The 15,107-nt window shown below is 24.1% G+C and overlaps 1 protein-coding gene across 1 annotated transcript in view; it reads right to left on the bottom strand.

The window, feature by feature from the left end:
- LOC112600684 (zinc transporter ZIP8-like) overlaps window positions 1–15,107 on the bottom strand; it is a 31,596-nt gene that overhangs the window by 14,737 nt on the left and 1,752 nt on the right. Inside the window, exons 3-8 of the mRNA XM_025347978.1 lie at window positions 5,297–5,432; window positions 5,061–5,233; window positions 3,775–3,899; window positions 3,558–3,684; window positions 3,269–3,434; window positions 2,567–2,751 (exon numbers count right to left, since the gene is read on the bottom strand). Coding sequence (XP_025203763.1) covers window positions 2,567–2,751; window positions 3,269–3,434; window positions 3,558–3,684; window positions 3,775–3,899; window positions 5,061–5,233; window positions 5,297–5,432 — 912 coding nt within the window. The remainder of the gene's footprint in view (window positions 1–2,566; window positions 2,752–3,268; window positions 3,435–3,557; window positions 3,685–3,774; window positions 3,900–5,060; window positions 5,234–5,296; window positions 5,433–15,107) is intronic.

The following is a 15,107-nucleotide window of genomic DNA, read 5'->3' as shown; positions in this document are numbered from 1 at the left end:
TGATAGAACGTTTTCAACATTGAAACAAGTAAAACAATTTTCGCGAAATAATATTGGAGAAAACCAATTAAATTTCCTAGCTCTATTAAGAATTTTTAGAAAATCAGCATGGATCCAAAAAGCGTCTTGAATAAATTTGCCTTTCAAAAATATAGAGTAATTTTACTAGTATAAGATAATTAATAACTACATCTATGCAAAAAATTATTGTAAATTGAATACTTAATTATTATTAGAATAACGATATATATTTTTCAATAGTGAAATTAATAAGTTTTTTATATTTTAAACGTAAAATATACTTGAGTCCCTCTCCAGAAATTTGTTTTCAGTTACGGCCTCGTATATTTACAGTAATTTAACTTGAATTTTGTGATTATTTTTATGACAATAAATTGATGAAATATAATTATAGTATCAAATATAATCAATGCATGTTTCAGTGTTTGTGTTAATTCAAGATGCACCATAGAAAGTTTCATAACTAAAACCAAATCCCTATCAAACTATCTACTCAAATAAACAAACTTATAACTTCTAATAATGTATTTTAGGCTAAAGGTTAGTTGAATTTTATTTTAAAATTGATATACTACAACAACCTACACTACAACAGGGAATTATATATTTTATTAAAATATATAATATTGTGGAGTGTTATTGAAATTATCACTCAGTACTTAGTAGCTAGGTATTTGAATGAGAAAATAAATATACTTACACGTTATACTAATGTAAAAAGTAGAATAGTATATAGTTTATGCTGTTTATAGCAATCAAAACAAATTCAATAACCACCGCCAGTAACAAATAAGCCCACGGACCCAATGTAATTCACGTTTTATGTATGTTGAACAAATTCAGAGCAACGAATAATATTGGATTCAAAAATGAAATTTTTCTTAAAAACTAAACTATGATTTTTCCAAGCTAAGAAACATTTATTATTATCTGTAATAAAAAAACGATTATCATTAGTATTAATTATTGTATGTAGTAAAATAATATTATTTGGATTTTCTAGACAACTTATTATTATTCTGTAAATACACAATTTTTATTACTTAATTTCAGATACAAAATAAGCAGTATATTTCTTTTTTAATCTTACTGTATTTATACTTTTAAGTGATTGTTAAGATTTGTTACATTATCTATTCGAAATTCATCTTAAATTGAGAAAAAAAAAAGGTAATAAATTGATGCTTTGTTTCATTAAATTAAATGGTTAAAATATAAAAGTTTAATATCTAGGTGTCATAATTAGTTTTACTCTGATTGAGTATATTACATCAGTTAAGATAAACCAGTACTTATCGAGGAAAGTAAATACATATGTAGGTACATATAATGCAAACATGCCTGCAGGCTGCTTCCGAATTCGTCTGGAATTTAATAATATTTAGGGTAGTTGAATTTCATAAATACCATTAGTTTAATATAATAACATCGTCAGTGGCGTTTTCAATCCAAGCACAACAAAAGCAACTATTTTTTATTTTTTGTTTTATAAAATTTTAATTTGTAGCCATTGAATTGATTAAATAATTTAATATTTAATTGGGTTAATAATCTCTTATGAAATACAATAATTAAACGAATTTTCAAAAATGTATGCTTAAAAAAATACTTACTTAATGTATGTAACAAATTAAGTAATATGCATAAGTAAAATTCAGTTAGGTTAAAACAACATTATTTATATACAAATACTGTATTATGTTAATTAATTATGTAATATAATAACGGTTGTCAATTTATTTTAAAGGAATTTTATGTAATCAAGAATCGGAATATATTTTAAGAAAAAAAATTGAACATTATTTAAAGATGTTTCAATACATTTTTCAGTATATTTCATATACGTAACCTAATTTCATATTATCACAATAAAATAAATAGATTGTAAAATGTCATAAAAACAATACTTTTGACTAAATTCAAACTTATAAAAAATTAAATCAGGTACCTATTTCCTAAATAACTTAAAATTAATATTTCCAAACGTTTTAAAATATAACCAAAAATTGAATTTATGCATATAACTCACTATTTAGAGATAATTATTAAAAAACAAAATTAACCAGGTTGTTAGATTCTAGAATGATTGTTACTCCTTAAGATTTTTAGTAGGTAATTTTTTTGTACACAATACTACCCCTACAATTTACGAATGTATTAAAACTATTTTAAATGTTTGAAACTACAATTAAATGGTATGTTAGCAAATAGTTATTGGATTAATCATTGCAATGTCATGTATGAAAATATTATTTATGTAAATTGGGTTACCTAACACAATATTATTTTGTTTTTACAAATAAAATTTTTGAGAATTATTTCCCCCAGAGTATTGAAAATGAATAATAAAAACATAATAAAACAACTAAAATAATTCATTTAAGTTAACTTGTAGTGAAAACAATGTTTTTTCTTACCATATAATATATGGAATAATTAAAATAATTACTGTGATCTACTTATATTAGGATGAAATTTCAAACGTTAAACGTATCGAATTCAGTTTAGTTAAGATAATGATCTACGCATTAATGTACTGACTTACCAAATGTGTTAAAGTAATGAACAGGAACAACCCACCGGCAAAAGAGAATACAAATCCAGAATATTCCATGTTTCCCAAACAAATACCAATTACCAAACCTATAAACGCTGTACAAGCCGACAGGAAATTAAATGACAAAGCACGACGGAATGACATGCCGGACTGAATTAGTATAGCGAAATCTCCTAAAAAAATAATAATAACTTATATTATAACAATAAACAATATGTAACAGCACAAATTATTATTTTCATATTTTAGATTTTGAGATAATCAAAAAAATATGCTGATTTTATAAATGATTTTTTTTCGAAAATACTTTTAAGAACAGTGAAAATTACACTGAAACCTTAGTTTAGTGATTTAACGACTATACGTACGTAGATGAGGAACAATAAATATTATATAATATGTAGAATTATTTTACAGACTTACAGTTGCACAGTTGTCTAATGCTTATCAAAATTTAAGCTAAAGATGGATATCATAGAAAATATTTTTTTTATTTTTTGTGAAGTATCTTCATATAAATTGATTTAACTTTTCGTTGGATAGGTACCTATCCTAGATCTAGGAAAACAATATTATTATTTATTAGAATGTCCAATGCTGTAAATGAGTGATAGGGTGAAATGAAACTTTATAATAAGCGCAGTTATATTATATTGGACTTTGTATTGTCGATACAAAGTATGTACTTACCGATTTCATGAGGGAATTCCTCGCACGCAATTGCAATCGATATGGATATTCCGGTGGTGACATTTTCCGAGAACGCAGCACCAATCGACATACCATCGATTATGTTGTGTAGACTGTCACCAAACAGCACCAATAGAGCTAACGTTGAAATCGGGCTCTTATCGTCCTAAACAGACAAATTTATTATTTATGATATACAAAAATATGATGTTATTTTATACTAATAATATAGCCATCACGAATTCAAGAATAAGAACTTAGCTCGTTTTATTTATTTATATACACATACCATTGATTTATTTGTTAATTTGTGACTGTGACTGTGACCGTGACCGTGACCGTGCGATATTTGTTTCATTTCTGTCCCGTTGGCATTGTTAAGCTGAAGTGACGGCGATAGTTCATCAATGCCTATCTATAAACCTCATAATATTATATTAATCGTCTAAATTAGAAGAAAAAATAAAAAATTATATGAATTGAAATTATAAACCGTACTTGTACCTTTTTTTTCTTCTTTGTAGAAAATAATGCCGGCTAACGTTTCGATCATATATAATCCCCACAAGCTCAACCACATTATAAGAGCCGTATGTCTAAAATCAGGAAACGACTCTGATATTTTGAACGCCTAATAAATTTAATTTAACAAAATTGATTATTTCATAAATTTTCAAATCAAATCAACATATACAATTATTAATATACATATAAATACCTAGTAATAAATTATATATTTTAATATGTATTATACACATACATATAAAAATAAAAACAAAAACAAAAAAACATATATGTTTATTTATTTTATATATGTTACAAATTTTGATGTTTTTTTTACCATATTCCTGCATAATATTACGTATATATATTTAGAGGTTTTATATTATTACTTTGGCAACAAAATTATACATAATTATAGATAAGTTTTCCGGGGTTATCAGTAAATGTAAAAAAAAAAAAAATCATGATTAAATTACTATACCCGAGCTATGAATTTTTATAAATCGTAAATTACTGATCTTTCAGTTTCTATTAGTTACAATAATAAATGAACGTAATGTGTTAGTGAAAAATAAATTTGCTTAATACTTTTAATGATTAAGTTTAGTGATCAATAGTAAGTAACTATACGTTAAAATATAATTTTATATTGCTAGTTATAAACTTCAACTTTATTAAAAAATGCATTATGTTTGAAAATCAGAGAATAATCCAATTTAGTTTGAGTGATTTAGATATTTAAGTTTCCTGACATATTTGAAAAGTTAATTTCTGTAAATAAATAGAAATTATACTATAACATAATAATGATTAATAATTTCATATTATCGTTTACTAAAAGCGAACACAAGGTACTAATATGTATGCTTGGTAAATATTTTAAGTCAACAGTTATTTACGAGTATTTTGTCAAAAATCTGTTTTTCGTAAACATTCCCGTTTTTTCAAAGTTATTTTTCCTGATTGTTTAAAAAAATATAATTTTTTTTTACTTTTGACTTTCTAACCTACCTGAACTTTTTATAAAATAGAAGATCAAAGCATTTTTTCCATAATAAAAGACTCAAAACATAAAAAATATTAAAATTTAAATAAAAAAAAAAAAAAACAGATAATTGTAAAATCAATGAGCTCAAAATCTTTAAAAACAGTATTACGCACTTTCCACTTAAGTGTTTGTGAATATTAAATGTATATGTAAATACGATATTGTATATCGGGTATATATTATACATTAAAATGTATTTATATTAATACAATCTTATATTGATATTATGAAAAAGCTTACTTCTGGAAGAAGTTGGAATACAGCTGAACTCGATAATGATCCTGTAGCTAAACCCAAAAGAATTCTCATAACAGTTTTCTTACGATTCGGGTTGTTGAGTAGTGGCCAAAAAATTGCGCCAACGAGCCCCGATAAACTTATGATGCCAACTGATACTAAACCTCCAATCCAAGCTATAAAACAATTACATGACTGTTGATCCAAATTGTATTTAAAAAATTTACCATTTTACTAACCTTCAACATTTGTGGACTTTCTAGGTTGTAATATAGGCACTTGGTTATCCGAAATCGTCATTGCTTTGATCGGATAATTTTCTTCATAACTAATGAACTCAATTGTACATGCATTTGGTCTCGACGTATTATCGCACTAAAAACATGATGAATATAGTAAAATTTACATAGTAAAAAATTGTTTCATCTATATGATTAAATAAAATCAGATTAAAACCTAAAAAAGTAAAATGATTTTAAGTTAAATGAATTCAAATATAATAAAATATTCAAAAAAGCAAGTTATCAAAAGCCAAACCATAAGTAGACATTTTAAATAATATTATATTACATTTAACTCTACAAGATATTTTTTTGGTCTATACTCCATGTATATTTATCAAGTAATTCAATTAGATGATCGTCATTTAGAAATATCAATTGGTTTTATTATGCTATGTTATGCAGTACAGGTAAAGCGAAGTTTTTAGTTCTTAAATTGTATGTAAAACATGATTACATCTGCACTTATTCATTGAATTATTTGTATTAATTTATTGTGTAAACATCAAATAATCACATTAGACAATATTATTACCAAAGAAGTATTGATAGACGGAAACATCAATCATACAGTCAAGTATGTTCATATTCAAGATTAGTTTGTCCTTATCTTTATATACTCAAATATTGGTATTTTTCAATCACGTTAGGTTAGATTTGAACTTACTTACCAAACTAATTACTGATAAATAAAAATAAAAACTGTTTGTTTAAAAACTTCGTAATAAGTTGGTTAATATGATTTAGTATGATTTACAACTAAAATTATAAAATACGATTTCATGATAAACCAATTATTATTAATTTGTACCTAATGGCTAATAGTAATAATTGAACTGTATAATAAGAACACAATAAAATATTATCTGAATTTGATGTTTTATTTTTGCTATAAAAATCTCATATGCGCCAAAAACTCAACTACCTTTATATAACTTTTGGTCGTATTCATTCCTTATTCTTAAAAAAAACTAATAACAAAATCAAAAACCAACCCTTCTAAAATAATTCATTATCTTAAGTCGATAAATAATCACGTAAGACCTTTAGAGTAAAAACCTACATTATATTAAATATTTTGAGCCATATATAAATATATATATATATAAAAAAAATTCAATCGAGAATGATTGTACGTTATTGTTAAATACTTATTGTAGGGCTGTGTTATATCAATTTGTTGTCTTTGTTTATTATATCATACACGCAACATAACTTAAATTAACATCATAAATTCAATTTTCTTTATTAGTGTATTTATTGAATTAATTGACCTGTTATTAAATTTAAGAATAAAAATTCGTTTTACTTCATTTATTGTAATATGGATATAGTAATGTCAGTAATAATATTATATAAAATTTAAAAACAATGATAAATCATTATCTTCTTCAATAGTCAACAGATAGTTCAGTTAATGACATTTCCTTATTGATAAATGTCAGCATTTTTGAATATTTATCGGTAATTAGTTGTTGAAAATCACAAAATAATTTATACATGTATTAGTACAAAACTATGATAGTATATTTAAGATGCATCTACATAGTAACAGGCAACATAATGTGTACACTATTGACCATGTATCCATTTAAACAGTTAGGTATATTCCATCAATAATTTATATAACATATTTAATTTTTTTTCTACACATTATTGATGGAAGATTGGTATAGTATATGAAATAATATTAGTATTCAAATTTGAAGTAAATAAATTCCTACAAATACAATGATATTTTTCAAGTGTTAATATAATAGGTATACAATTTTGACAATATCATTTAAGTCAAGTTAATAAAACACTTAATAATGTAAATTCTACACTTCACATATAGAATGTCGTACAACTCGTGAAATAGATAAAATTCAGTGGTTCTAAATACTATTTTCAATGTTTGAAAATATAAATAATAATAATACTTGATATTATTCTGAGCTTTTATAAATTTTAATTATTTATTAAATATTTGAAATTTATTTTACGTATAAACTGGAATTTTAGAAATCATTGAAGTTATTTTATTATTACTGATTACATATTTAAAAATAGTAATTCATAATAAACCAATATATTCGAAAACTTATTCTAGGGGTAGATGTCGGTACTTCGATTCATTAAAGTGACTTAATTAATTAATACTTTAAAATACAAACAAAACTAATGGGGAAGGGAATAGCTAGCACAATCCGATCAATATGTTGTAAATTATTATATCATACCAAAAAAGTTATTATACAGTGCAGTTTTACTTTTAGACATAAAGTACTAATAATAAATATATAGGTATCTATCAACTATAAATGGCAATCTTAATCAATCAAAAATCGATTATATACAATTCTATAGGATTTAAGGATTAATATGGTACATATGTATACAATTTTTTTTACACGTCTATGGTATCAAATAATAGAAAATATATGTCAACACAATAATAAATAATTAGACAATGCAAAGCCTAAAATCCAGTTAAATACTGTACACACCACACACACACACACAAAATATTTACCACCTATAACAATAATGTGACAATAATGTGCGAAGTGAGAAAAAAATTCAGGCCAGGAAAATAAATTTCCTCCAAACTATTCAACATTTTTATCTCTTGAATAAATTAAAATTTTTTTTTTCTATCTACACTCTTCAGGCCAGTGGGCTATTTAGCTTCCAGGTCACCGGGATTTTTCCCGGTATCCCGGTGGGCCACTCCGCCCCTGATGATATCACTACAATGTGCGATATATGTGAACCTTTCGAGTTTATGGCGATAGACATAACTATACAGAAGTATATAAGATATTATTAATTTTTAGTGGTCACTAAAATATATTTACAATTTGTTGATTTATTTTATCTTGAACAATTCAAATATCAGTTAGGTATAAGTACATATAAAATATTATTGTATTTTTAAATTCCTATTACATATTATGAATTAATAATTTAATATAGGAAGTATAAATGGAATTTAATTCAGACAAAATAGGTATTTACTAATTGTAACAATGTTAATTATTACCACAATCAAAATACCATGAAACATTTATACCCATATTAATGTAACGTCCCAGAATAATTTATAAATAAAAAAATTTAAAAAAAAAAACTTATTCACTAAAAATCCATTGATTAAACTGCAAATTAACTCAACCATTAAGTAACACTGAATATGCACTAAATATTCTAAAGCATTGTTTAAAACCCCTGTGAATCAGTCCTGATCGACCTGTCAATCAGCCCTGTGTTCAATCACTGAACTAAATAATAGATTTCATATATTTTTTTCTGAACCGTTTATTTTACATTGTTGCTTTTATATATTTACAGAAAGAATCAGTATGAAAAACTTAATTATCTATCCGACTTATAATCAAATAATAATTATTATTTTTTTTCGAATTTTAACCACAACAACTAAATTGAACTTACACAGTTCAAAAAACCCCGAAGAACTGTTTAACATTTAACCGTCGTGATTATTATAAATTATCATTATTATTATAAGTACTATATTCGTTGTTAAAAATGCTACTAAGATAGACATAGAGATGAAGCTCATTCATTGCACAACAATATTATACTCGTAGATAACTAAATTTTAATTATTAATAATTAATATAATATTATTATAATTAATCCCAGTCGAATAAAAAATGAATTATTGTTTATCAGTAATAAAATACATACCATATTACATACTCGTACTCTATATTTACACTTTGACTACAATTCCTTCTTATACGTCCTTATTATTTAAGTATTAAACTTATATTACCAATGTAATTATATTTAGTATCGATAATGTCTTATGAAAATCCATATAAATTGTCGATACAAGAAATGAAACAAATTTAATGCAAAGAAAACGAAATTATAAATTATGATTAACGATCAAACAAAGCGGAATCTATTCACGTGAATCCTTTGGTTCGATAACTATTCATACTATTCTTATTCTATTCGAAGTCATGCCACCAACTGAGTTATGGTATAAAATCAATATAGAAATTGATATAACTATTCAATGTTTTCCATATTCAACCTGATTTAGCAACGGAATAATAATTAAAATCTGCAGAAGATAAACTAATAATAATTTGCCTTTTTTATAATCGAATATTTTCAATCGATTTTACAATAGTGTTATAATATGCGATTCATCGGTTGTGAAAAAAAAATAGGAGAACGATGTTCTACTCAATAGTCAGTATTGGTGTATGATCAATAAACTAATCCTAAAAACGTCTATGAGTAGTACTTCAAAACAGTTCACTGCTACTATACATAGTACAAAAAAACATTATAATAGCAAAATTCAAAAAACTCGTTGGAATACTACCTACTTTCTCTTGCTGTGTCTATACTAGAAACAGGCTCAATGTAATTCTCGGAAATTAAACTTCATATTGACAAACTGGTATTCTTTTGATAGTTAGTAGTTAGAAGCAGAATAAAAAAAAAAAAAAAAAAAAACACCTACTTGAAAATATTTTACATAAAACTGCATTATACCTTGTTGAGCGAGGAATTACAACACTAAAACCTCACCTATGTTAAATTAAAAAAAAAAAAATCAAATCAAATTTACTTAAGATAAACTTGAAATTTATTACCAGTTATCGAATATATTAACAAACTTACAAATAATAATACAAACAAACACAAATCTAAACTCCACGCCTATAATATTACAAAATTAAACATGAAGACATTTTATGAAATTATCTCGAAACACTTGTATTTACCTACCTAATTATAAACTTATCGAACTGTAAGTATAAGTAATACTTATAGTTTCTTAGTAAAACCGCAGATGTACACTTTACAGTAATAAAGTATGTTATAATCAGTACTTCGAATAAAAATGAAAATCATTTTGAAAATACCTACATTTATTTAGTTCTTTCAAATGTGTAACAAAGTATTAATTGATTTAAATGTAACCATTAAAATAAACTGAATAGTATTTAAAACAATAAAATATTATTTTTGTAATTTATAGTTTAATAAGCTCTATTATTTATACATTAAGCAAGTGAAAATTTTAAAAATAAACTATTACGCTTAATTACAAAAAATTATACTTAATTTATTGTTCTAAGAATAATTGTAAAAAATCGATATCAGTTCTACAGTCACTTTTAATTTTTAATATTTTAAACTATTTTACATTTATATACGTATTTATTTGTATATTTAATGTTATTTGAGATACATTTTCACAAGGATTAAGCAACTCACAATAAGCTTCTGCCATTAGCCGATTTTCTAGTTAAAATTCTACTCTGTGTATCGAAGCTTACCATATTCGACGGCATCAAACATTACTATGTGTGTGCGATGACCTAGGTATAGTAGGTATTATGCAGTCAGTGGATGGACTGATGGTCAAAACTATAACCTTGAACTCGTCGTTGGCCGGTAACAGCAATGTCAAAACGCCACAGAAACCATGGCAAGCAGCTATATAATAATGTTAAACGAAATAAATTTGAAGTGCAAGGTTTTAGGGGATTTCTTAGAAACACAAACAGAGCTAGATAGGATCGTATCACTATTATACAAGTAATATGATATCGTTTAATCTGTTTCAGTGTGTGTAAATAATATTTTAAATCACAGGAAAACATTGGATGGGAAATTGTATTTGGAAACTAATTTCCAATCGTAAATAATTAACTACAAGACGTGTAGCTATATAATAAAAATATTAACATAACAATAATCTGTAATTATTATTAATAAATACTAAATATGTAATAGGTATCTATATTCTATATTGTTTATTTTACATTATAAACATAACCTACTACTAGCACTTCTATTTTTACTACTAATAGACCGTTATAGCTACTAATAATATACTCAATAATGATCACAATAAAGAATACCATAATACCTATGAAATTTTTGATTTTTAGTAAATTTATCGAAAACAGTACGTACAATTCACAAATAATAATGTGCCAATTTTTAAATGACATAACAGTGAATACAATATTAAACAGTGAATCGTACTTACGGGAAACACGAAACATAGTCTAATCTTATTATGTGGTGAGTGTGTTAAATATAGAAATACATTGAGACTAGCGCTATACTACAGACTACTCATAAATGTAATCTTTAATTTTAGAAAAAATGAATAATTTTTATAATCTTATTAAATCTAATAGAATAATAAAATAGACCTAAATTAATAAGTTTAGAAGTTAATTTAAAATTACTTATATTTAATCAGTGTTTATAAAAAAAATATAATACATAATCTAAATCATAAACTATTTTTAATAAAGTGATTATACATACAAATTTTAAAATAAAGCTGTATCATTATAAATTAAAATTATTAATTATCAAACAGATGAATCAAATCCAATTATAAAAGATACTTAATACAAGAATATAGGTACAGATTATTTTCCTTCATATTGAAATGTTAATAATGTATATATAGGTATTGACGTATGGAACAATAATTAATAGGTAGCTTTTATTATAATATACCTACAGAATAATATTCATATAATATTTAATAGGCATATAGAAAGCTAATTTGGGTAGAATGATTTACCATTTCCCTTAACATATATTTTTGTTTATAACTTTAAAGTTATTAAATCTATGTAAATTAAAACTAGATTATAATTTTAGTTTTTACCTTTAAATTTTGTAAAAGATCAATTCACTTAAGCTAATAACATAAAATTTACTCTAAACGAAAATACACTAGTTTTTACATTTATAAGACGGAAACGACGCATACGAATATGTCTTCTTAACGTATTTATAAAAATATTAACTTACACCAGAAGAAAACTAAAAAGATTTTTTTTTTTTTTGTAAATAGACCAAAATAATAGATGAATTATTGCTTTCTCAAAATTTTCGTAGACATATAATACAATAATTCGATCAAAAAAATTGTTTCAAAAAAAAGTTAGGTATAAAATACTGTCAGGGTTAAAATAACCTAACCCACAGCCTGACTACAGATATATGCGACCTGCATTGTATCATATATATATATATTATAGACATTTTTATCAGTAATGACGTATCGGAAGTATTAAAGAAATACATTTCGGTCAAATAATATCAATTTATAAATACCTAGTTATAAAACTTCTAACTAAACGACTATGATAGCTATGAAGTATAAGATAAACATTAAGCACATAGGCCTAATAACAGGTTAAACCAATTATTTAAATATGTTTAACATGAAAGGATATTTTTATTTTTACTTTTTGTTTTGTTTGCTGATATATTTTATCACAATTTAAATTCAATTTAATTAAATATTCGCGATAATAATATATATTATGCACTATTGCATGTGTATATGTGTATATTGTATACAGATAAGTATGCAAAATTTTCAAATCTTTAAAATATTTGAAGTACTTACCTACACACGTACAGTTAAAACTACAATTCATAAGAAAAATCTAATTTTTTCATAGTGTTTAAAAAAAAAAAAAATGACAATACCTTATTTTTATTTTATTTTATTTTGAGAAGCAAAATACAATTTTAAAAATGCAGATATGCTTGTATATAAATCTTAAATATTAAACAAATACAAATAGTACCCGCAATATAAACAATAAACATTCCGATCATATAATGTTAAATACTTATTAAGTTATAATTACCTCATAAATATACCTGTAATTCATTTAGCTTTTGTACTTAAAAATGTATACAAAATTAAACAACAATAATAATTATTTATAGATATTAAAAAAATTCAACCAAATAAATCACTAAGATAAAATAAATGTAATTCTGTTGAAACTTGCAGCAAAGTTCTTTAAATGAATAAAAATGAATGTACATAGGTATAACTGTACAAGTTCAATAAATCAGAATTCATCTATGTATCCGTTACGATGTATCTATTTAATAGCTATATGAGCTTAAAGTTGTACAATATAGTATAATAAAATTATCGTCATTTATAAATATGAAAAGTTTGTGTATTTTATAAAATGAGCTTTGGTTTTAAAAGAATAAAAATAATAGACCAACGGACATATCCTCATAATTATTGAAGTATAAACGACATTAATACGCGTTTTTATGTCTAAATACTCGTTATGTTGTATATTATTCGTATAAAACGCCTATTCTTTCTATAATCTTAATCAATAACCCTTCCACCACTCCTATTCCACCAAACATTGTGTACGAGTATCAGTTATATATTAATATGAAGCGTTAAATATTATTTAAAATAACTAATCAAAAAAATTATAAATTAAGGAGTTTTGAATTAAAGTTTAAAACTTAAATCGACAAATATTTCATCAAATACATTAATAGTAATGTCCCTTAAATTACAATTAATAGACAATTTAAATTATCAACTGTTAATACGTTGATAAACAAATAATAATAACAACTGGTGTATTTAAACTAACTCTATTCTTAAATATTAAAAGATAATTTCTGAGTTATGACCATAAATCTAATAAATCCATAAACCATTGATTCACTATTAAATGATAAATCATAGACTGTAATAATATTAATATTTTAGAAATATTGTCAAAATAAATTATAAAATAATATGCTTTCCTTTGATATTTTGATAACTTAATATTATTTATATTCACATGTTAAACTGAAACAATTATCAATATAGATTAATACTTAGGAACACATTCAAATTATGTTGCCAATGGTAACGAAAATGAGAATATCGCTATATATAATATATTAATATATATGTCACTGATCTATTTAAATATAAATGAAAAATGTATATATGTAACTAAAATCTAAATATATCTAAGAACATTATATAATAATCTAGTCTACTCGTATAACACATACAAATTCGGCTCGATAAAAGAAAAATAACTTAATCATCATTCTTTATATATTCTTTAATGACAGCTGTTATTATTATACTATTAAAATTAAGTATACAATTATTTTGTAGTCGTCTATCTCATAAAATCCACAGTTATTACGTCTTGTACCTATAAACTTTCTATTCAAATTTTAATGACAATACTCGTATAATATTTCAATTTACACCGCATGTATATAATTTGGATTATTTTATAAATTGTTTATTCATTAACAGCAACTATTATTTTAATTCATAAAATACCTAAGTATGAATAACTCCCAATTCAAACATCGTGTATGGACGTGAGCCTACAGATATCCGATAACCAGCAATCTTATACAAATAATAAATTCATCATAATATTAAAGTTAAACACTTGACATGATAATTTTAATGAAAACAACTTACAACGAAGAGTTAATTTTAAAACAAAATAAAAATAATATACTTTTCAAAGTATACATTTGAAATCAATGGATGGCAAATAATAAAATAAATAATTTCAAAAACAAATTTGAATTTTTCTGTATTTGTCCTTTTTATGATTCAGTTTTGAAATTTAATTACGACATTACCATTTAAATTGCACGTGTGACAATTACTGTTTTATCATATTATATATATATATATAAATATAAATTAAATGCACGTGAATCGAATTCGTTCATATTATTTATTTTTATTTTTGTAAGTCTATTATAGTTAATTTTGATCCCAACCACGTTACAAAATTAACAGAATATCTGAAATCGTGTTTATAGAGAATAAATAACATGTACTTTTTTAATCTATCTTAACAATTTCACTGTTTTATGATCATATACGTACTCATACGTGATGCACGTCAAACTTTCGATTAATAGCCTTTGTATTTTACTTAACATACATAATATTCAAAAA

Source organism: Melanaphis sacchari, unplaced genomic scaffold, assembly GCF_002803265.2.
Source record: "Melanaphis sacchari strain LSU unplaced genomic scaffold, SCAv2.0 Contig66_pilon_pilon, whole genome shotgun sequence".
Lineage (NCBI taxonomy): Eukaryota > Metazoa > Arthropoda > Insecta > Hemiptera > Aphididae > Melanaphis > Melanaphis sacchari.
The sequence above is the reverse complement of the archived record's forward strand: the minus strand, read 5'-3'. Positions and strand labels throughout refer to the sequence as shown.